Below are 22,210 nucleotides of genomic sequence, written 5' to 3' on the forward strand. Positions count from 1 at the left end.
TCTGTGAAGACTATTCTGGTAGAGTGAGGAAGTGTCTAACTAGCTTTGATCAGGGCACTAGTCAAAAAGGTCTTTGCCTAAGGGCATAATTCTGTCAAGCTTGAAAGCGGATCCCTGAATAGGGTGGCCGCACCTTACTTGGTATTCGAATTAAAGCCCGATGTGATACAGCAAGATGTTTGCTGAAAGCTGAAGTATGAGCATCTATTGTATGTTTACTGTTGGACATGGCAAGTGTTTTCCAAGATGCCTTGTCACTCCTGTTTTGGAACTCACCTCTGGAACTTCAAAGACAATTAACTTTCTGTAATCCCCTGCCTCTTTTCTGTCACTTTCTGCATGGATGTCTTAAAGAGTGTACCTGGTATATTGTAGAAAGCGCTTGTGTTTTGTGGAGAATGGTTTGAATCTCCTCCTTCATTAGAAGTGTGATGGAGTAGAAGCCACTAATGGAACAGAACTGCCCGTTGCTGTGTTGAATGGAACTTGAACTGTGCAGCTTCATTGAAAAAAGGGGCCTGTAGTGCAGCCAGGCATTTGCTCTAAAGAACACTTCGTTTTATGTCTAGAGTTGTTGAATAACAAGTTTATTCTGGCCTTATTGTAAGCTGCTAATTGTTCTGCTTTTTTCATCTACAGGTTGTGACTGTTTCTCTTCTGTCATTTGTGTGGAAAGTGCCACACACACTCCAGAACAACAACGGCTTTTGCTTGCATATTCCAGTGTTTCTTTTGTCAGCGAGTTCAGCAAAGTTGTAATTCTTCAAGTGCCAGCCCTGAGCTGAGTGAGGAGCCACCAGCAGAGATGGTAAAAATGACAAAATCAAAAACGTTCCAGGCTTACCTGCCAAACTGTCATCGAACCTACAGCTGTATCCACTGTAGAGCCCATCTAGCCAATCATGATGAATTGATCTCCAAGGCAAGTGGTTTGTTTAGAGACCTCATGAATTATTTCTTAACCAAAATGGTTATGACTATCACTGCTCCCAGTAGATAAGGGATGCAAATTGATGCATACTTCAAAGTATCTTCCGCGGGTTCACTCTTGGGTCATACATGTTGTGTACTGAGGACTGGATATATTCTGGAAACTTTTGAATGTGACATAAAGGTTGATCTACTATATTTCCCATACAGACAACCTCTGTCCGCTGTCAGGTAGGTGCTATTTGTGAGCTGTTGTATCTGAGAAGTCTGCTAAGGAAAACTGTCAGAAGAAAACATGGATCTCTGGGTAGGGAAATGATTGTGGTTATAGTTATTCCAGATAAAAAATTATTTTTAACTCTGTTTGACTGAAGGTCACAAAACGGGCTGTTTCCAGAATGTTCTGCGTCTATTATACAATCTGTAAATACACTTACTTCTGCTCTGTACCAGTTCCTAAGGAATGTGATTAACCAAAGATGTTCAAAATAGTTTGACTGTCTAAACTTAAGCTTAGAGAATGGGTGGATCCTTGAAACAGGCTAGGCCTGTCCTTCTTACCTGTTGCTGGAAGAAACCAAGATTCGTGATGTAGGAAAACCTGAAGTTTGGGATAAATACTTGACAGACCGGCTCATTCGTTGCTTCAAATAAGCTCCTGATGAATTTGCTCTTAATGTTGTCCTGGAGAAAACACTTCAGTTGGTTTTCAAATATCTTAATACAAATTGCTTTCTATATAACTATTTTGACAAAATAAAAATTTTTAGTGGCAAGCCCTTTATAACTAACTAATCTGTTGCTCCTGTCTGATTGTGTGTTCAGCAGCACTAAGGTGATGCTGCTCTTGAGTGCTGCAGAGATGAGGGTGGGGATTTGAGAATCGAATTGAGGTTTTCTTCATGTGAGGAGAGCGTATACCTGCTTGCTTATCCCTTAGAGGTTATCAGGAAGTAATGGGGTTTCCCCATACAGTTTTTCTTGTGTTACTAATCCTTTTTATCTTTGTTTAGATCTCGAGACAACTTTTTGATTCAAATAGCAAAAGTGGTGACAGTTCTTGGCAGTGTTGCATATTGCTTGCTTGCTTCTGCTCTGCTTCTAGTCTCTAGTCTCTTGCCCTAAACAATTCTTTCCCTCAACTTAGTACGCACATGGAGCCACAGATGTGACACATCAAATGTGAAACAGTGAGTTAGCTGCATACATAAAATAATGTGAAGAAATTAAGAGGGAGGGCTTGTTTCACTTGTATTAACCTGAAAAAAGTTCCTCTTTTGATAGTGATCTTACTTTGGTTTAAGGTCAGGAAAACCAAGAGAAATATTCAAATAGTAATGTGAATGCATTTGAATTTAATGTGTTCCCATGTTGATTTCGGAATTTGAGTATAAGGGGTGTCTTTGGTCATGCTGGATTCTAAATTACAAGCAATCATACTCCATTATTCACTACATGTTCTGGGCCAAAAACTAGTGGGAGAGGTTAATCTTTCCTGAACTTCATGTTATGGATGCCTACAGGAAAATGAGACTTACTTGCTGTGTCTCTTGATGTATAAATTCATCAAGAAAATACAATCCAAGCACACATACTTAATAGGAAGCTCTTCTCTTAGTGAATGTAGATTTTGGCATGTTGACTGAACTGCCACAGTTGCCATGTGAGCCAGTTGTTCTTCAAGGTCTTGGGAGTTTTGGTCAGCAAAATATTTTGAATACATTCTTAAGCAAATTGTGTGTTCATATTACAGCTTCATAAATGATTTCAAACATTAAAATCAAATTTTCAATTCAAAGAACATGAAGAACTCTTTAAAAAAAAATCTATCTAGTAAATATTCCCAAGTTGTTTCTAATGGTGTTGGGAAGGGTGTTGGATATGGATTCTGCTTTATTTCTAGCTTCCATAATTTTCAGTGAAGACATCTTACAAAAGTCTCTGTGCTTACAGGTTGACAATATGCTTATTTGACAGCTGATCTATATTCTGTCAACTTAAGATTTCTTGACCATATTTTATTGTCCAAGTCTGATAATGAGAAATACACTTAAATGAGGTATATGTTTTTGTATGTTTGTAAAATAAAAAGAATGTTTCTCATCTATTGTATTTGGAACATAGCTTTAAAAAGCCCACCCTCCTTGAAGCTTAACTTGTACATATTCCAGCATCGGAGAAGTTCTTCTGATGGAAACAACTGCAAAGCAATAGTTAGATGCACTTGGATCATTTTAAAAATAAGTAGTGCTGTCCTGGGGGGTAGCAGGGGGAGTGGTGGGAGGAAGCAAGATTTGATTTGTTTTAAATGAAAATGCAGGTTAACCTGGAAGATAAAAACTGAAGAAACATCTTAAACAATGTGTGTAGACAAAGCTATAAAAGGACTAACAGATGAGTGTACCTCAGAACTGGCTTTTTTATATTAATCTTTCTTCTGAAGCTTGCTTAAAGTGCTTTAATTGTAGCACATTATGTGTAATGAACTTGGGTTAATGAGAGATTTTTTATTTATACTAACAATATCTAGAATCCTGGTTAGTGTAACTATCCAGCTGCAGCAGAAATAGTTAAAGTACCCTGAAGTGTAGCAAGATTATTCTATACACTAAAGTTAACTAATAACAGTGCAGTTCCTGTGGTGTTTCAGATTTATTGATGGAGCAGAGAATTGGACTGCTTAACCTGGATCTTTTTTTTCTCCCACCTTACTTTGAGGGCCTAGTTAAAAGCTAAAGCTCTGTATTAACACTTACTAAATACAATTTTTGGTTATGGATTTTTCTCACTTTTTTCTAAATGCTTACTATACAATCTCACTCCAGAACCCTAGTGCCACAAATACTCTTCAGCTGATAAAGGCAAACAGTATTTGATGCCTAGCTGTAACTGCTTCATTTGGGTGTTGTCCCCTGTCCTTCCCTCATTTCCTAGCTGCATGGTGATGTTTTCACATCTGGAAAAAACCAAAATACATGGTGTGCTCTTAATTTAAAGCAGCTACAAGTAGCTTTCTAATATACTTTGAGGTATAAGCATTTGTTACACCTGACACTATAACGTTTCCAACTTCAAGACTAAAACACAAGCTATGCTATGAAATGAGTGATGTTTCTCTCAAATTTTGATCTGTCATGGAAAAGTGAAGAGTGCTGCATATTTCTGTCAATCATCCCTTTCGTTCTGCTCCTCAGAATACCAGATTTGCAGTTCTTCTGCTTTTGAGAACTGTTGATGCCAATTGTCTGACAGGGATGGCAGTGTACATGAATCACCTTTTCATTTTATTTGTTCTGTTTGAGCAGCAGGATCTCTTTCTTGCCTTAGAATTAATCATGGAGCTCTTTTTATTATGCCCTTGCTGGTGGTAAAATGGCAATCAAGAGTCTTGGCAATAGCTTAGAAATAAGAATGCAGACTACTTATAAAAATGTGTTACCTGCATAAGTGAATTCATCATTATCTGTAGTTTTAGTTTTCTCTGCAACTACGAAAGGATTCAAGGTGTTGTCTAATGTTGAAATCAACTTGGATGTTCGTGGTTAGAGCATACACTTCTAGCTATTTTCACTCTACCTTCTGTTTTCTGTGTCTAGGGAGGAACTTGGGGAAAGAGGAGGAATGGGAAGATGGCTGGTTAAGAATAGGAGTCCCAAACTAGGAGGTCAGCAGCAGCAGAGATGTTGACAAACGTTAGCCTGTACACATGGACGCATACATGAACAGTTGCTGTAACTATGTATAACTCCAGTCATCTTGGGGAAAATGCTGGTTTGAAGGATACATAAGAGAACTAACAAACTGTAGATGACTTGCAATTGAAATAAGTGTAATTTTGAAGTGGTGTTAGGTATGTCTTAGACACTACTGATTTGCATTGTTAACAAGACTGCAAGTGCTGGGTTTTCTGTTTCTTTGGCGAAGACTTCAAAGTCAATGTTAAACATTTTTTTAAAAAAAACAAACCCAAACCACGCACACTATTAGAATGAGTATACCAGTATTTACTATATTGGGGGACCTTCAGAGGACAGGGGAAGAGCCTGCAGCTTGCTTTCTTTAAAGAAGCAAATGGATATTTTTAGAATCTTGTCTTACTATGACTATAGGCACAGAACAGAAGTAATGTCTATCAGCAATTCTAAAATAAGCTTTGTGAAAGGCTGAACTGAAAGAGCTTTCCTCTGATTTGTTTGAAAATGGTAGAGAATGTGCAGTGATTATTAGCAGTAGTTAATTTTATAGGAGGCAAATGTTGCTTGAAGAGTGCAAGTTCTGAAGCGCTTGAGAATGGCTTGTACCCACCGAGTTCGAGAATTGTTTAGAAATTCAGGCATGACCCAACAAATTACAAAGAAACACAAATACCTGATAAAAATCTTGGAACCTAGTGGATATATTGCAAAAGATAATGCTTTGTTACTCAAGGTTGACCTGCTTGAAAGACTGTTGAGTTGTCTTACAATGTGCCTTAATGTTGGGAATGGAAGAAAATCTGGATTACTTTGTATAGATGCCTGTATAAATACTGTCACTTTCTTCTGTCTCATTCCTTGCAAAGCGTATCTGACCAGAGAGGGAAAAAGACATATGAAGTCACAGACAAGACTAGATGTGTCAATATTTTTCAAGAACAAGTTCTACATAAAGGTATAGATATGTAACTGTCATTGACTTCACTGGGAAATCCTTGCCCCTTATGGGTAAAAAGAACAATCTTGGTGGTTAAATTTAGTTCTCCCAAGGCATTCAGTATGTCTGCTCTTATATTATTGATGAGGAAGAAAAGTCTTCAGCTTAAATAGATGCCAGAACATCTTTAGCCTTGCTTAGCAATCTGTTTTTGTCATCCACTGTTTAACTGATGAGTTCAAAAGGATTTTTTTTAAGGGTTTGTTGTCTTTAAATAGACTGTTCTTAGCTTGATTCAGTTTGTGATCCCTCTTTGCTTATGATATAAGGAGTACTTGGAAAGATAGTTGGGCCTGTTGTATGCTTAAAGGCCATTTTTATTCCCTGCTGAAAAAGTTGAGAATGGGCCTAATTTCATAAATATTCTCGGGATAATTTATTTTTTTGTCTCAGAGGCTTCTGGTTTTTTGGGTTCTGTTTTTTTTTCTCTTGGGGGAAGAACCTAGTTTTTGGAAGAGAAGCAATCTTTGGAAAACATCCAAGAATAGATTTGAAGGCTTAAAGTAGCTGGAAAGTGTGCAAGGGAAGTGTTCTACTCTGTGGGTGTTTTGACATAATTATTTCTGAAATACATTCAAGATGCTGTGTAACTCAGGATAACTTGTCCTTCCTGGCAAAGTCTTCACTTTGGGGAAATACCATTTGCCAAATCTGCGGGCATGCAGTTTTTGGGGTGGCATTTTTTTAAGGTTATTCTCTACATATTGAACTTTAAAACTTGCTTTATTAAAATCAGTAAATAATTGAAAGAAAAAGTATTTTCAAAGAATTTTTTTAATACTTACGATGGAGTCATCTACAACTTGCTTAGTAAGCAGCTGAGCAGCATTATCTCTAGCTGTCTGCAGTAATCAAGAGTTGCATCTAAGAGAAATATCAAGTGGAACAACTCTCTTTTCCCAATAAATTCTTTTTTGTCTATAGCTTATGTTGAATTCAATTTTCTGACTATATTTGGCAAATCTTGAAGTGACAGGATAGCCTTAGAGTCTCTGATACATCTTACTGAGAAGCTAATTTCAGACATCAGAGCACTTGTGTTTCTGGTTTACCTTAAGAAAGTTACCTTAAGACCTTACTGTCTTCTGAATTACTCAGTAATATTTCTTTGCATATTTGTTCAGCATACTAATTCAGGTTTATCTATCTTAGCTTTTAAAGTGAACTCTAGCAAATGAGAGGAAACTCAAGAAAATGAAACAAAAAAACCCAACAACTCCACCTATGGATTTCTTCCATTTCCATTATTTAAAATTATTTTTCGATATTATGAGTAGCTTGCAAGCTGTGCTTAAGGAGGATGCTGTTAATGCCATTCTGACTTGCTTGTGGTAATGCCTGCCATACCTTTAATACATGCTTAGATGGCAGTTTCTCTGGATGTTTTCTGTGGAGTGTGATCTCTAACCATGCAATCTAATCTCATCTGTGGGGAATAATTAATTGCATAAACTTTTTTAGTAGCTTCCCCTCCCCCCACCCATGCCTTTAGGTATGCCTTAGGGCAGTAAATACATGTTCTGCTTAACTGATTCTTCCTTTTCTCCTGGGTAAAACAGCTAATCCTGGTGTTACAGGTAATGATGGGTTTAACTTAGAAGCATAGATCATACCTAATTTTGCAGGTATGTACTAGTGTATAAGTGAAACATTTATAAAGTTTCTTTACTACAGAATGTATTGATGACAGAGGTCTGTCAAGATGACTTGAAAAGATCATAATGCCAAACTACTCCTGCAGTCAACCTTAGTATAGTTCCTAAGCATAGTTGGAACAGTTTTGCTTACACTATCAGATACTCTAGATGTGTGTGAACTGTGCTGAAACAGGAAGAAGTTAGGGACCTTGTAGATGTTCCTGTAGGAGTGGACAGCTAGTCAAAGATGTGGATTTTCTAGGGAAAAAGGTAACTCATAAATCAATGCAATATTATTAATCGAGGACTATGGAAAAAGCAGACTTAAAGCAAGTTTGTTTTAACTGTGAATATCAGTTGAACTGATAATTTGCACAGCCTCTAAGTAAAAATCCTGGTTGATGAGAGTCATTACTGATGACAGTCGGTCGCAGTTGCAACTATCTTCTAATTCCTCTCTACTGGGTAAGACACATATTTAAGACTTAATTTTAATAGAATGTTCTGGTTTAGTTATGATTTATGTATAGTGCTAGCAATCTTGGACATGTTGAACAAATCTTGCAAAGTAAAAGCTTGTGTTTGCATAGGTGATGCTTATTCAGTAGAAGAGCAGTTTGGAGACTGGTTTGAACAGTTATGCCTGTTAGTCCTTGATACTACCATTTAAAATATTTTCTTCCCTTTCATTTCCTTTGAGGAGTTGACACACAAGGTGTTTAACCTGTCAGTCTTTTAAAATTCCTATCAGTATAACTGAATTGTACAGTGCAGAATGTGAGAAACTTTGTGCTGGTAAAACCAAGTGTTGTTCAGTATGAATTTTTTTCTGGTTAAGCAAAATACTGTGTTTGTAGCCAAGTTACAGACTTAGCAAGCAGTTCAAGTGCCTAAATGAGTTTTCTTCTCATCATTTCTAGTAATAGGAAGCATCAGGAAGTAGAGCGCTGATAATAAATATTTCTTATACCTGTTAGTAGGTGGAACCCTCCATGTTAATCAGTATTCTGTGGACAAGAGAATGCATGTGACAGGTGTATAACTTTTTGTATTGTTTGAATACACTTTTTTGGGGAGGAAAAAACCTCAGCTAGAAAAGTATAGCATATTTAAGGCAACAAAGCAAAGGGTGCAAGAAAAGAAAAGTAATCTTTAAGAATACGTCAGGAAAAAAGAACAATTAAAGCAGTACTTTCCAGCCTGTGGTTTGTATTTCATTTGGCTAGAAATTTTTTTTAGCTTATGAAACAAGAGAAGGAAGAGCTGCTTTTTCTGCTATTCCTGGCATCCTGTTACTACCCTCTGCTCAATTTTGAGAAATGCAGGGTCAAAGGAGAGCTTTTATTAGGTGATATTAAGTCAAGACTAAACATAAACTTGGCAGAAATAATTGCATAACGTAGTTCAAAAGGTTTCCTGACTGTTGATTTGTTCTGGAGTCTTTCTTTCCCAGCTAGCTGGGGAACTTCAAGTATGGCATATAAGTAGTTCAAAAAGTGATTGTGTAGGACTAGACAAACAAAACCCCCACATGAATTTGTATGCAATTGGCATGTGTAATTACATGTAAATAGAGAAACTAACACATGATTAATTTAATAGGAGAGAGTATTTCTTCGTGCAGTTTGAAAAAGTATTTGTGAATTCTAATTCACAATGTAGAGTCTGTAAAGCAAGGAGAAATGACTGCAACTTTTTTAATGTAAGAATTTTTAAAAATTGCTTAACCAAAAATAATGGTCATCATGGTCTTGAAAATTCTTTTTCTTAATTTCAGATACATGCAACAAGGAAGTTCTAGTTTAAGTTTACTTGTAATGAGTAAGAGTGTTTTAAAGTGTTTCCTTTGCTTTTTCTTAGATTTTGGGGTTGCATAACTGTAGTTGTCTCTCAATTCATGTATAGTTGACTCAGGCTAGTTACTCATTTGTTAATGGGCAGTTTTGTGAGTATATACATTAATAGTTCTTGTTTTCATCTGCAGTAAGCGTTTTCTGCTTCATTATTGGTTGTGAGATACTGGCTCTAAATTAGAGCACTGCTTATTCTACAGAAACTACAGACTGTAGGTTCTGTACTGTTCTGCCAGTTTTGTGATGTGTGTTTAAGTATCTTGGAAGAACTGAACTCTAGTGGTGGGGATTTTTCATTTGTTTTAAACGTAGGTGTAAGGATTACTTTCTGGTAGAGCTGTTCCGAGTGTATTCAACTGAGTCTCTCAGGGTCAATCCTACCTGAAGTTTTAACTTTTACTGTACTGCGTAGCCTATCTTTTTTTCCTTGCCTTTTGAAAAATAAGACTTGCAGTTCTGGCTAAAGGGGAGAGTACCTTTTCTTTTGTCTTTGCTGTAGATGGAACCATAGAATCATTTAGGTTGGAAAACACCTATAAGATCATTGAGTAGAACCATTAACCTAGCACTGCCAAGTCCACCACTAAACCATGTCCCGAAGTGCCACATCTATGTCTCTTTTAAATACCTCCAGGGATGGTGACTCTACCACTTCTCTGGGCAGCCTCTTCCAATGCTTGACAACCCTTCAGTGAAGAACTTTTTTCTAATACCCAATCTAAACCTCCCCCAGTGCAACTTGAGGCCATTGCCTCTTGTCCTATTGGTTCTTGCTTGGGAGAAGACTGACCCCCACCTCGCTACAACTCCCTTTCAGATAGCTGTACAGAGCAATAATATGTTCTGTTAATAAAAATCTTCATTTAATAATTCTTTTAAAAGGTTACTAAAATAATACTAAAATATTAATGCTTATAGACTGTTAAGTAGAACTTCTCAAGGTGTGATTTTGAGTAGCTAAGGGCTGTATGTAACTACACTGCCACTATTGCTACTTAGAGTAGTCCAGAGTCATGGATTTCTTTTAATGTTCTTTGTTGCAGTATATAAACTGTTAATGTTGATTAAAAAGTGTTCATTTGTATACATTTCCCCCCTTTTTGGTTTTTTTGCAAACTGTTCTGAGGAAGTAGTTAAGATACAACAGTTATTGGTACTGTGTTGCTAAATTAGACTGGCAAAATATCTATTTTTGTGTCAAGTGGCTTCTAATTATGTAACTAAATACATGTCAGAAGAAGAATCCATTCTGCCTATGGTTCCAATATTAAAAAATATTCAAGGTAAGATTTTTCCTTCCAGAAACCTTTCATGTTGATCTAATGTAGGTTTCAGAAAAGCTGATCGTTGATCTTCAAGGACTCTTAAAAACAATTGTACTTTCTCTTCAGCATGGATAAAATTGTTAATTGTCTTTGAAAGCAGATTAGGGAAGGGAAATTCTGGAAAGAGAAATTAAGACAGTTCCGAGTTGTGTTTTTTTTTTAAAAACGGAATTCAGTATGGAAGAGAAAAAGAAAAACTCCCATTTCAGTGTGATGCTGTTTGAATGGGAAATAATGGCTATGTATAAGTTATCAAGTAATTCAGTAAAGAAGGAACACATCAACAGATGAAAGCAGTGATGTGTCTTACGTTTTGAATGTTTTACCTATGGCTGGATCTAGTCTGCTTACAAGTTTTGCCAGGATGTTTGTAGCTCAAGGCTGTGTGATCATAGGTTCAGGCCTTTGTCTTCATTAGCATTTGTAGAGTGCACAGTAGAAGAGCTTCTGGTTTATTTTTGGTACAGAAGAAACAAAGATGTGGTTCACAGGCACTGAAACTGCTCTGCAAGCCAAACCAACCCCCAGTAAGTGTGGTTGATTAGGGGTTTTACTTCAAAAATATGCTACTGCTCTGAACTAAAAAATGTTAATTTAGATCCAGCCAGGAAAGTCTAACAGTCATCTTTGGTCCATAATCTATCGGGAATGTGAGAGATGCGAAAGCATATGGCTGTGCTTGGGCATTCGATGGTAACAGTTGCTTTATTAAAATAAAGCTGAGCATACAAACTGATCAGATGCATTTCCTGAATACAGTATGCTAGTTTTATGCTTGGTCCAGAATTTCGCTTTTCTTACATCAAATGATGCAATGAAATAGAAATTAATAATCTTTTGGGTGCACCGGGAGAGGACAGAGGAGATGGAAATAATTCCCTTTGATTTAAAAGCAGTTTGTTTTAATTAGCATGAAGGATGTTTAGGAAAATGAGAATTGGTATCTTGCAGAGGGGTAGGAAAAAAAGTATGTTTTGTTTGCATTATGGATGTCTTATTTTGAACAATCATACTTAACAACTTTACATCGTTGCTAAACACCTAATGCAGGTGAAAACTTTGCTGACCAGGCTTTCCTATAGAGAACTGGTATAAAGTAATTAATCAGAAATAGGTTATATCTGTATTATGTTTATATGCTTACCAACACACCCTTCTGGAACTAATTTTTTTGTTTGGTGGAGGTTTTTGTGTTTTTTAACAAGTGCAATTGTTTTTTTTTATGCAGTCCTTCCAGGGAAGCCAGGGACGAGCCTACCTCTTTAATTCCGTGTAAGTATGTTGTTATGGTTATGCACACTACCTACAGAGTGTAACTTTTTTTGGTATGCTTTGTAAGCGGAAAACAGTAGGAATTAATGTAGCTGCACTTTGCCATGTTCTTCATAATGTTGGCTTTACTCACCAGCAATAGTTACTAAAGAACTACTGAGCTGATTTGTAAGTATCGCTTTACACATGTTAGTTTATCTTGTATTTTAAGTAATTCTGCTAGTAGTTGAAAGTTTAGGGGAGGGTGTTAATGTGAAATTCCTTTTGTGTATGTAATGGTAACTGTCTTGTGTAAGAGTTGCCATTCTGAGATATTCCAGAAGTCAAAATCTAGTGTATGACTCTAAATTTGCTGTAGAAAACTCTGCTGTAGTCTAAAGAAGAGTTTTCTAGTGTGGTAGATAACATTTACAGGTTAATGTTTCAGTAAACTTAGTACCTCTTAAATGACCTTGAATATTGCAAATGTATTAGAGGCAAAAGGTCTCTGATCTTATCAAGCCTAATATTTGCAATTTTAGGCATGTCCTACCCATAATACAAGGCTCTTTGAATTTGCTAATGGACGTCTTTTTAAATTTCAAATATGCAGGATTGCATTTTTGTCTTTATTTTTCAGCAGTTTATTGTGTTGCAGCATTTTGGAAAAAGAAATGCAGTTAAGTGTCTTAGTCTATTTTAGACCAGGATAATGGAGCTATAACTGCAAAGGATTTGATTGCAGATCCTTGAAATTCTTTTTGTATGTAGTCATTCAGTGGTGACTTGGGACTTCTAGAATAATTGTAGTAGTAAGAACCTGGTAATACAACAGCAAAAATGGCAAAATTTTGCTCTTGTGTAATACTACCTAAAAACTTGGTTTAGTCTTGCATCATGTTATCTACATGGGCTCTTTTTCATGAAAAAATTACCTTGATGCAATACTTCATGGGATGTTTTGTTTTAATATTGTTGTTTGCTCGTTGTGGCTTAGTCTGCTGATCTGTAGCAGAGAAATATTTATGAAGCTTTTTCCTTTGCTGCTATTTTGGAGTTGGTTCTAAATCCAACTTTGGGTGCTGGTTTACTGGTATAGACTTCCATTATAGAGGTCTCAAATTGTTTTTGAAGAAAAGCCCGAAACTGTAGAGGTGTCCAGTTACTGCTTAGTGTTCTGTTCTCTGAAAATTTAACTGTTTAGCCCCTCTTTGTTGATGGGAGTAAGTGGGCATTGGCAACAGTTTGCTGTTTAGACTGGCCACTTGGAAAACAAAAACCAAACCCCTTTTTTTTCTTCCTGTCCATCAGTGCAGTGTAACAGAGGAAGTTACTTTTACAGCATTGAATAAGTTAGGTGCTTTTTTTAAATTTTTTTTTTTGTCCTCTAGAGGAAAGATGGGTAACAGGTAAGAAAAGAAACATTGTTGTGCAGTTAATGTAATTTTCTCCTTTTTTTTCAGGGTAAATGTGGGCTGTGGTCCAGCAGAGGAGAGAGTTCTTCTGACAGGTTTACATGCTGTAGCAGATATCTATTGTGAAAACTGTAAAACCACTCTTGGATGGAAATATGTAAGCAATATACTTAAGTATTCTATAAATGTTTATATGTTGAAGCACAGATATTTGAGTAGGCCATTGAGTAGCACCTATACTGATAGTTTAGGTGAGTTAGCTCTAGTGCTTTTGTATATATGAGGCTGTAACACAGTTTTGCTTCCTTACGTCTGCTGGAATGCTGTAGTAGATAACTTTATTCTGGACTGTGAAACAAGCATAAGCTATAGGTAGTTACAGCTGTCTAATACTTCTGTAATATCTTTTTACAAGATTACCAGCCACATACACTAAACTGGATGGAAGACATTGTCAAAGTGGGTCTTTAATTTCTTGGGTTGCAAAAGTTGGTTCATATAGCAAAAATATGAATTATGATAAATGGTACTGAGCATGTTCATACTGCTTACAACTAATGTGAACTCGATTCTGTTGTTTGAAAACTTACCTGTGCACTTGCACAGTTACCCATAACGCTTGCAGCTGTTTGCAAGTTTGATGTTTTGAGAATGTTAGGTTCTGGGTGTTGCATGTGGGATTTTAACTGGTTCGGTATAGCTTCAGATGTTACAGAAAGAAGTTGTCCTAATGCATTCTGTCTGATGAATGTAGAGGAGAGCTTTTCGAAAAGGTTCCCATTCCCTCTTTTCATTGCTTCTGGGAATAAGGAAACTGAACACATATAACATGCCATTTCCTAACCTTTACTTTAAAAAAGCGTTAAAATTCCTTAAGCAGTGAGAGAACATGGAAAGTTCTAAAGCAAGCTCTGTTGTGCAGTGTATCTGCCAATTCCACTTACAAGAAGTTTACTCCTATTTCTTTCTCAACCTTCTTCATCCTCTCTTTCCTCCCTCCCACCCTTGATTCGATATGGGATGCTAACTGGAATGTCTCCTGGTTTGTATTTTTAATGCAAATTTGATGTTTAAAATACTTAATTTCCCCAGTGTAATTCAGTGTCTTGATTTTTCTTCTTTCCAGGAACATGCTTTTGAGAGCAGTCAGAAATACAAAGAAGGAAAATTTATCATTGAACTTGCCCACATGATAAAAGACAATGGCTGGGAGTGAATCATAACCTTTTTTTCCTTCTGTTTTGGACAATACTCTGTGGAACATGCTTTACAAAGACTAATGCAAAGTAAAGGAAGAGCTTGGCTAGAGTGGCCCTGAGAATATCACTGAACTCTGAAACCTCACAAATGAGTAGTGTAGTATAAGTGGCTATTTCAGGCCATGTTTGCCTTTTCTCCTTGTGTAAGTTCCCTCTTTTTGTACGTGTATTATTGTGTGAACAGTTGTTTTGGAACATTTTGGATGACCTTTTTCTAAACTGTCTCAAACTATAGAAACACTTCACTAATTGAAAATGGATTTTACTGATTAGCGTCTATCTCTGACCTATGCCTTTAATGCTACCTTCTGCTGTGCATGCTTCTTGCCTAAACACCTACACTCCAGTCCTGTAGAAGTTCTAGATCTGAGCAGTCTGAAAGAATGTATGGGATGGGGTGCTTTTTTATATGTAGCAATTTCTGATGTGTTTGGCAGTGAAGAGGATGCAGTATTGTAGTTATTAATTTCTCTTTTAAATTTTTGAGTGTACCACAACCTATGTACATCTTGTAGGTGAATTGGTTTAAGGTACAGTGCTCACTTTAAAAAATATTTCAATTGCACTGACTGAAGTTAGCAGGTCTCAAGTTATTAGGAAAGTTTATGCTAGAGGTTTGGTATCTTAATAAAATACCTTAGAAGGATTTTAAAGTCAATAATGATATAGAATGTGTTCATTTAAGACCAACATATTCCCTAAGGAGTTTGCTGGATAATAAATTTATAAAACTATAGCTTGCAAGATTAAAAAGGCAGAAAAATATATGCATCTTCTATTTTGGGGAAAAAAAAATTAGTCGGTGTATTAAAAAAAAGTTTTGGTACTGTACCTTAGCCAGTAACAGGGACTTGTGCATCAGTAAAGTTTTATGGCTGGTTCCATGTAACTGTATAGTCCTAATGCACTGGACAAAGAGGTTGCTATCAACGAAACTTGTTGAAGTATTCTTCTTCTACTACATTTGAACAAAAATATATATTTTTGTGAGAAATGGCCAGAGCCTATGACATGAAAATTAATATAGTACCTGTAGGAAAAGGAGGTGTAATAAGAGGGAAGGGAAGTTTGACTCAATTTTTCATAAAAATTTAAAATAATAAGATAGTTTTTAAAACTTGGGGGTGGGGAAAGGGTTTCTTGGTTTGCTGGCTAAATCATCCCCAAGTACCTTTTTTATTACAAAAATTTATATGAAACTCACTTCCTCTCTTGTTCTCATGCTGTTTCTTAAATAGAATGAATTAACGAGAGAAACTTCTGGAAAGTGTATGCACAACATTAGCTGTTGGTATCTGTGCATGCAAATTCTGAGCAACTATGACAGAAATGCTCTACATAGATTTGCTAACTTTATTTTCAAATTGAACAGTCTGAAGACTTTTTGTATTTTAATCCTTTTAATGCTTGAGGACAAAATGTTTGGAAAAAATCCTTTAACACTACATAAGTACTATAACTGAACAAAATGGAAGCCTTGCAATACAAAATAATTTTCTCTCAACAACAATCCTAATATGGCACCTGCAAAATTAGTCATAGGTGCTGTTGCTGCTGTTATGTTTTTGGGAATCTCTGATAGGCTTTCTGAACTCTGCTGCACTTTAGAAATTTTGTCATACATGAAAAATTATGCCAATGGGTAGGGGCAATACAAATCTTTAAAACCAGCTTTCCAGTGTCTTTGTGGAGAGGAAGAGTGAGAAGAGAGTTTGCACGTGCGTACGCATTCTCTGTGATGCAGGCTGGCTAAACTTCATTCAAGCTGTTGTAGTAATTTATACCTATGACTTAAAAATGTAAGAATTAGAGAAGTAGTTAAAGCTGGGTTTCAGTCCGGAGACCTGAGGTGGTACAGTCATGTTTAATCTGGATTTTGTGGCTTACGTGTTACTACTTCATGTTCACATCATCAGGCTTCAGAGTCTCCTTTTTAACAATGTCATTGATGCAAAATGGGCTTTGGTGTTGCCTGTCTCTTGATCTCTTTGACCTGGAATTCTTGGGATTTTGTTTTCCTCCATTGTAACGTATGTTGCCAACAAAGGAGGCAGTAAAGCTTCTATCAGCAAAAAGTTTGTGTTGGCTTCAAAGTCCAGATGCAATGGTGATACTTGTGAACATGCTTATGTGAAGTTTGTGTATCTTTGGGCTTTTCTTATTTCCTGGCTACAGACTTGTTGAAGCAGTACACTGGACTGAAGACAAAAGTAATGGCTGCTTTTCAGTAGAGAGTTGAAATTAAAGAAAATATGTAAAGTATTAAATATTTTTCTCTCTAAAATTGGGGGTTTGGCTGTCTCTTGTTAGAAAGTTAATGCTGTCTGTAACACAGTCTGATTCTTACTTAGAGATTCAACCTCTTTCTTCAGTGCATTATTTATATTTCAAACTGGACATTTTCACCAAAACCTTAATTAACTTTGCCAAAGGTTGGGACTTCGTCAAGTGCTTAGCACATAGAGCTCCAGACTACTGGCATAAAGAGTTAATAATCTATATGTGATGTTTATGGCTTTTAAGAGATCCAAGCAAAGCAATATTCTTTTTGGTCTTTTAAGAGTGGATGCTTAGAAGGAGTAACGAGTAGAACTAGTACAGAATTGCTATTTCATGCTGCCATGTAACAATTCTTGAGGCTCATTCTGTTGAGGGAATATGTGAATTTTCTTCCTGTGTTGCTTGGCAGCGTCAATGATTATTTTCTCCCCTTGTAAAGATGTAGAGAGTTCTTGTTATTGGTTTTGGTGAAAGTAGAATCCAGATAGCAATGGCTGCTGGGTGATGTGAAGAGGTCAGTCTGGTCACTGAACCCTCCAGCAGTCATTTGAAAGAAAAATAAACTTACTTGAAAAAAAATTTTACTAAAGCGTTTTCCCTCTAACCAATTTTTGTAATATATTAAAGATTATATTTAAAGTTTGTATGTGTTTGCTCTGGGCAAGTTTACTTCCCCTCCAACTTGAGCACTTTTGTTACTTGTACTGGTTATTTTTATTGTTGGTCTTAACATTTATTTTGTATTTTGTTTTTTATAAACTGTAACAAAAAGCTTTTGTGAACCTTTGTTTCTTGCTGGCTCTTTCTTGGACCAAATGAACTGACTATGAGCTGGCTTAGAAATGTTCATTGGGATGCATAGGAATTTGCTAGCAAAAATGTACATGTATTGGAAGTTTGTTTTTTCCTCTGAACCTCTAAAGCCACGCCTGTCCTAAAGTAATTAATCATAATTTGATGTGACTTTAATAATCTGACCACACATTCTCCGTCTAGGTCCAAAATAATGACTGTAACAATGGTGTTCCAGGGCTGAGTCTGCCTCCAAATGCTAGAGTTGTTCTTTGGCTGGTCACTCTACGTACCTTTTTGATTCATAAAAGGCAATGCTGCCATCTATAAAAATTCTGTTAAGTTGCAAACTTGCTGTGAAATAAGCTGCAGAATTTGGTGAGGGATTGCTGACGCATCAACCTAACCACTCTTGCTGTATGCTTTTAGCAGTCTAGTAATCTCAATTTTATCTGCCAGTAAAAAGGGCCAGAATATGAATTTCCCTCGTTCATTGTAAACTATACAATGAGGAACTGTATTAATGAAGTCTGTTATAATTCCATCTTAATTTGGAGTGGTGTGCCTTGCATGCTTGCAGTCTTTTGCAATCCACGGGAGAGGAGGGTGAATACAGTTTATGAAATTTCTTTGAATTAAAATCTGGCGTCAGAGGGTCTGACAAATAGTCATCACTGTGCCCGTAACTAAATGGTCATCTGTATTTCTTATTGGTGTATCAGGTTAGTGCAAGAGTTCATGAATGCTGTGTACCATTTTTGGACTTACGCTTCCCTCTGAGTAATGCTTGTCAAGCTTTTTCTGCACGCTCATCTCAGCAGTCAGATTGCAACAGTAGTGACCTACATACAGTCTCACAGACCAAATTTCAAACATCTCCATTCTTTGATAATGGTGATGAGTAGAAGAAGCTGTCAAATTATTGTTAAACTTTTTGGACAGTTTATTGTACTTCATTGAGACTCATGTTAAGCCAACCAGCAGTATAAACACTTACTGCAAAAGGAACAGACATTTCAGAGGTTTCTTGTTACAAGGACTGTTACAAATGGTTTAAGGCCTAAAGCATGAGTCATAAATGGCAGATGAGTTGTGCCTCATTGTTTCTTAAACTCTTTACAATGCTTTCTTTTACAGGTGACATGGCTATGTTGCTGTTTTGTCCTAGCAATACTGTACATCATTTGTTGTTTCACTATATTGTATCTACTTGAGGTATCACAATAAAAGCTTTCAATTGTTTTGTTGAGTTACTTGTTGGTTTTGTGCTATCTTTCTTGCTCAATAATACTCATGCTTTATTCTCTGATAAGGCCAGAGAGAAAAGCCAGTGTTCTTAGTTGCTCTTAAAAACTTGTGTGTGCGTTGAATCTGGTTTTTATGTGGTTTTAAGACTGCCACTAAACGTTTGGTTTCTTCCTTTCACTAATCTTTCCAAAATATAGAAAGTTACGTTGCTGCTTTTAGAGCTTTTTGACCATTTTGAGCCAATCATGGAACCTTTGCAAAGTGCTTTCAAAAAGAGAATCGGTCTGTGCACACCCCAAAATGTAACTTCCAGAGAAACTGAAGGAAGCGTGGGTGTGCTTTCTTGTTGCATTATCTCGGTCATCCGTGGACCAGAGGAGCACTCTGAGCACAGGCACTCAATCTGTTGTTTCTGCTTTGATTGGGAGGAACTTTAGTCACTCTGAAAGTAGCGGTCTTCTTACGTGTTACTGGAGTTAAAGTCCCCACTGTGAGTCGGTAATGAGGACGTGATGAAGATTGGTCTTCTCCATCCAAGAGCCCAGGTCATAGTGTGCTTCATATTGACTGAGGCTGATTCCACCTGTGTATTTGCAGGAAGCACAGTGTGCTGTGTGCGTAACGGTGAAGGGCTCCCACCAACATTCAGATGTGAACCTTTGCCTAAAGATCATGTCAGTGCATCACCAGCTGTCCGTTGCAGCAGGCGTGACAGTGGCTTTCAGATTCTCCAGTGGAAAATCTCTGTGCAAAACAGCAAGTTTGGGTAAGAAGGGATGATTAAATAGAAGGGAGGTGATTTCCGTGGTAAGCTGGCTTTCCTACTGTAGCCCCAGTATGTGATTTGCCCCTTTACAGTGAGGGGACACTTGGCGCATGTTCGATGTGGCATCCGCTGTAACGCCCAGGTCCTTTTCAGTTTGAAAATCCATTCCTTGGCGCTCATTGATGGTTTAGTAAATTGTGAGACCAAGCAAAGCAATGTTTTCTCCTTAAGATTAATCTGAAGATGGTCATATTGATCTTAATGGTTGTGATTACAAGAGCAAAGGTAAACCGGGACTTCATTATGAAAGGTTTCATCTTTGAAAGACTTCAAATTATTAATTTGAAAGACTTCAACCAATACCTCAGTTTAAATAAATCCAAAAAAAGCTCTGTTTATTGATGGTAGAATATCCTTTAAAATTTCTTAAAATTGTAGCAAGGGACTATTGCAGTGATTTAGTTTACTCTTCTATATAATAACAGGTGTAGGATTATTCTTAATCATGTTAAGCCATGTGAAATAAATAATTCTCAAGGAAGTACTTCACATCAGACTTGCTAGTACAAGATGTAGGTGTGTGCTAGGTAATATTAAAGTGAAAAATTTAATTAAATTAAAATGAAAATTAAATTAAATTTACCTTGGAGCTAGGAAAATTTCCAGGAAGGCTAAATTGTGATAATTTGATTATTTTTAGCATGATAAACCAGTGGGGTACATAGAATTCAGATACAGAACATAAGTTGTTTGCATGTGAACACTTTGAATAAAGTAGGAAATTGGTAGCAAGGATTCACGTAGGATTTGGGAGAGGAGATTAGTTTTTATTTGATTTGGTTGAATGTTCAGCAGTTACTGAACATTGGCAACCGTTCAGCAAATATGACCCCTTTGGACTGCCTGAGGCTGAGAATGAAGTCATTCAGTGCAGGCTTATTCAGTGTCTCTTCAATAATCCATCATTTCATCTTGCAAAGGGATGGGGATGCTCTACATACAAGATCAAACATTATGTTTCCATCTTGAGAAAAATGGAAGATAGCCTGCTACCCTTTCTTTTATTCATGTGCTTATAAGCTGTGATCTCAGACTACTTTTCTTCTTTTTAACCTTTTCTTGGCTTTACTGTCTTAGGGCATGGAAAAAGGATCTTTCCAGGTCTGAAAAAAATTTTAAGGATAAAAATGGCATTTTATGAGAGATGTATGGTATTCATTGAATAAAAGACTTATTTTTGACATGGATATAATCAAAGTAATAAAGATTCAAATAACACGGAAGTAACTTTCATACTTAAGATGTTCATAGTAACATCCCATTAAATTTAGGTGTAGCTGTCAGGTGAAGCTGTAGTGGGACAGCAGTAGGGCTCTATTTACAAAATCCGGTTCGCCTGAACAGGAAAACAGCCATGGCTAAAGCTTCAGTTAACCTCTGAAAAGGGTTCCAGTTGGGATACACTGCCCGTGTGAGGTTTTCTTTCCATTTTGGTCTCTTCCTATGCACCCGCTCCTGGGCTCTTCCCCAGATGGGTCCAACCTGCGGAGCGGAGCACAGCACCTGTGCTGCCGCTGGCGTTCGCACCTCTGACAAGCAAAGCAGCTGTGGATTAACTGAGGCTGGACAAATTCCTGGCTGTGAAGCTGCTCTGCTGAGGCGTGTAATTGATGGGCATTAACTGTTTCTCCTATAGTAAAGGTTGAGGCTAATCTGAGGGTTTGGCTCCTTCCTTTCCATAGTGTTGCTGAATAAGGTTTAAGCTGATGTCACCAACTACAGAGCTGAGGATCTGAGATGCTCTGTGATTCTGGTAGCAGTTTAATCTATGCTTGCATGGCGTAAACCTGATTGCCCAAAGATTTTACTTAGTAAAGCTCACTCTAGAAAGCAGACAATATAGCTTTTTCAGTATTAAACAAAATAATGGGCAGATTCTGCGTGGTCTGGTTTCTGTATTTTAGTAGTAAATAGCATAGCTTAACTTCCTTTCTTGCCCAAATAGACTTCAGAGGTTTCTAGCTCAAGCAAAGGCAACGGCAGGACCAAACTAGCCCTTTATTCAAAATGGAGTTTGCATCCCGACATTAAAATATATACATGCATGCAAATTCCATCACAGCATGGAATGTCACGGCTCACCCTTTACCTGCAAGAAGAGCTGCAGATGTTATTTAATGTTCAGAACACCTTTATGACGTGATTAGCAATGGTCATCTGCTTCGTTTTACACTTGACGAAAGTTGAGTTAGTTTCACAAAATCCTTTATGAGCAGAAGCCTCCAGTTTGGGACTTGGAGCTGATGACAGTGCGGGAATGGTGTATGGGTGTCTGGAAAAATTTTCTTATGTTTCAGGTGTTGTAGAATTAAAACTTCGCAGATTAAAAAGCAGCCTGATTGCTACTGATTTTGCTAACCCTTCTATTCTACGTATATCTGTGCAATATATATGTCAAAGCTGGTAGCCTTGTACCTTATTACTTAAGGCAGACTATTAAGGTCACAGGAAAGTACAACCAATAGCATCGTTGAGTTTGGCTACGTCCATTTCTGATCACACACTGGATTTTTTCCAAGTTTCTTTGTCCCTAGAAGCAGGAGCTCACCTGCAGGGGCACCTTCAGTCCCTGTATCTTCAGGCCGAGACCTTGTCGTGTCGGTGTGAGAACAGGGAAGGTACGTTACTGAATGTGGTAAAATTTTTAATGTTTTTGAGCTTTGGGTTGAGTGGCATTAATAGTCAACTGTGTTTGAATTGTG

At 37.1% G+C, this 22,210-nt stretch overlaps 1 protein-coding gene across 1 annotated transcript; it reads left to right on the top strand.

The window, feature by feature from the left end:
* The first annotated feature begins 577 nt into the window (after positions 1-577).
* LOC104159235 (protein yippee-like 1) lies at positions 578-15,109 on the top strand. The gene is made up of 4 exons (XM_009697088.1): positions 578-922; positions 11,666-11,709; positions 13,152-13,260; positions 14,230-15,109. Exons 1-4 carry the CDS (start codon positions 806-808, stop codon positions 14,317-14,319), a joined length of 360 nt encoding a protein of 119 aa, XP_009695390.1. The 5' UTR covers positions 578-805; the 3' UTR covers positions 14,320-15,109.
* Positions 15,110-22,210: the final 7,101 nt, after the last annotated feature.

The sequence above is a fragment of the Cariama cristata genome, unplaced genomic scaffold (genome assembly GCF_000690535.1).
Source record: "Cariama cristata isolate BGI_N322 unplaced genomic scaffold, ASM69053v1 scaffold15050, whole genome shotgun sequence".
In the NCBI taxonomy this organism is placed as follows: Eukaryota; Metazoa; Chordata; class Aves; order Cariamiformes; family Cariamidae; genus Cariama; species Cariama cristata.

What these genes read in the sequence shown, in the direction of transcription:
- LOC104159235 (XM_009697088.1), top strand. Translation starts at nt 806, where the DNA reads ATGGTAAAAATGACAAAATCAAAAACGTTCCAGGCTTACCTGCCAAAC. An exon ending in GCCTACCTCTTTAATTCCGT is followed by an intron (nt 11,710 to 13,151) that starts GTAAGTATGTTG and finishes CTTTTTTTTCAG; the next exon opens with GGTAAATGTGGGCTGTGGTC. An exon ending in CCACTCTTGGATGGAAATAT is followed by an intron (nt 13,261 to 14,229) that starts GTAAGCAATATA and finishes TCTTCTTTCCAG; the next exon opens with GAACATGCTTTTGAGAGCAG.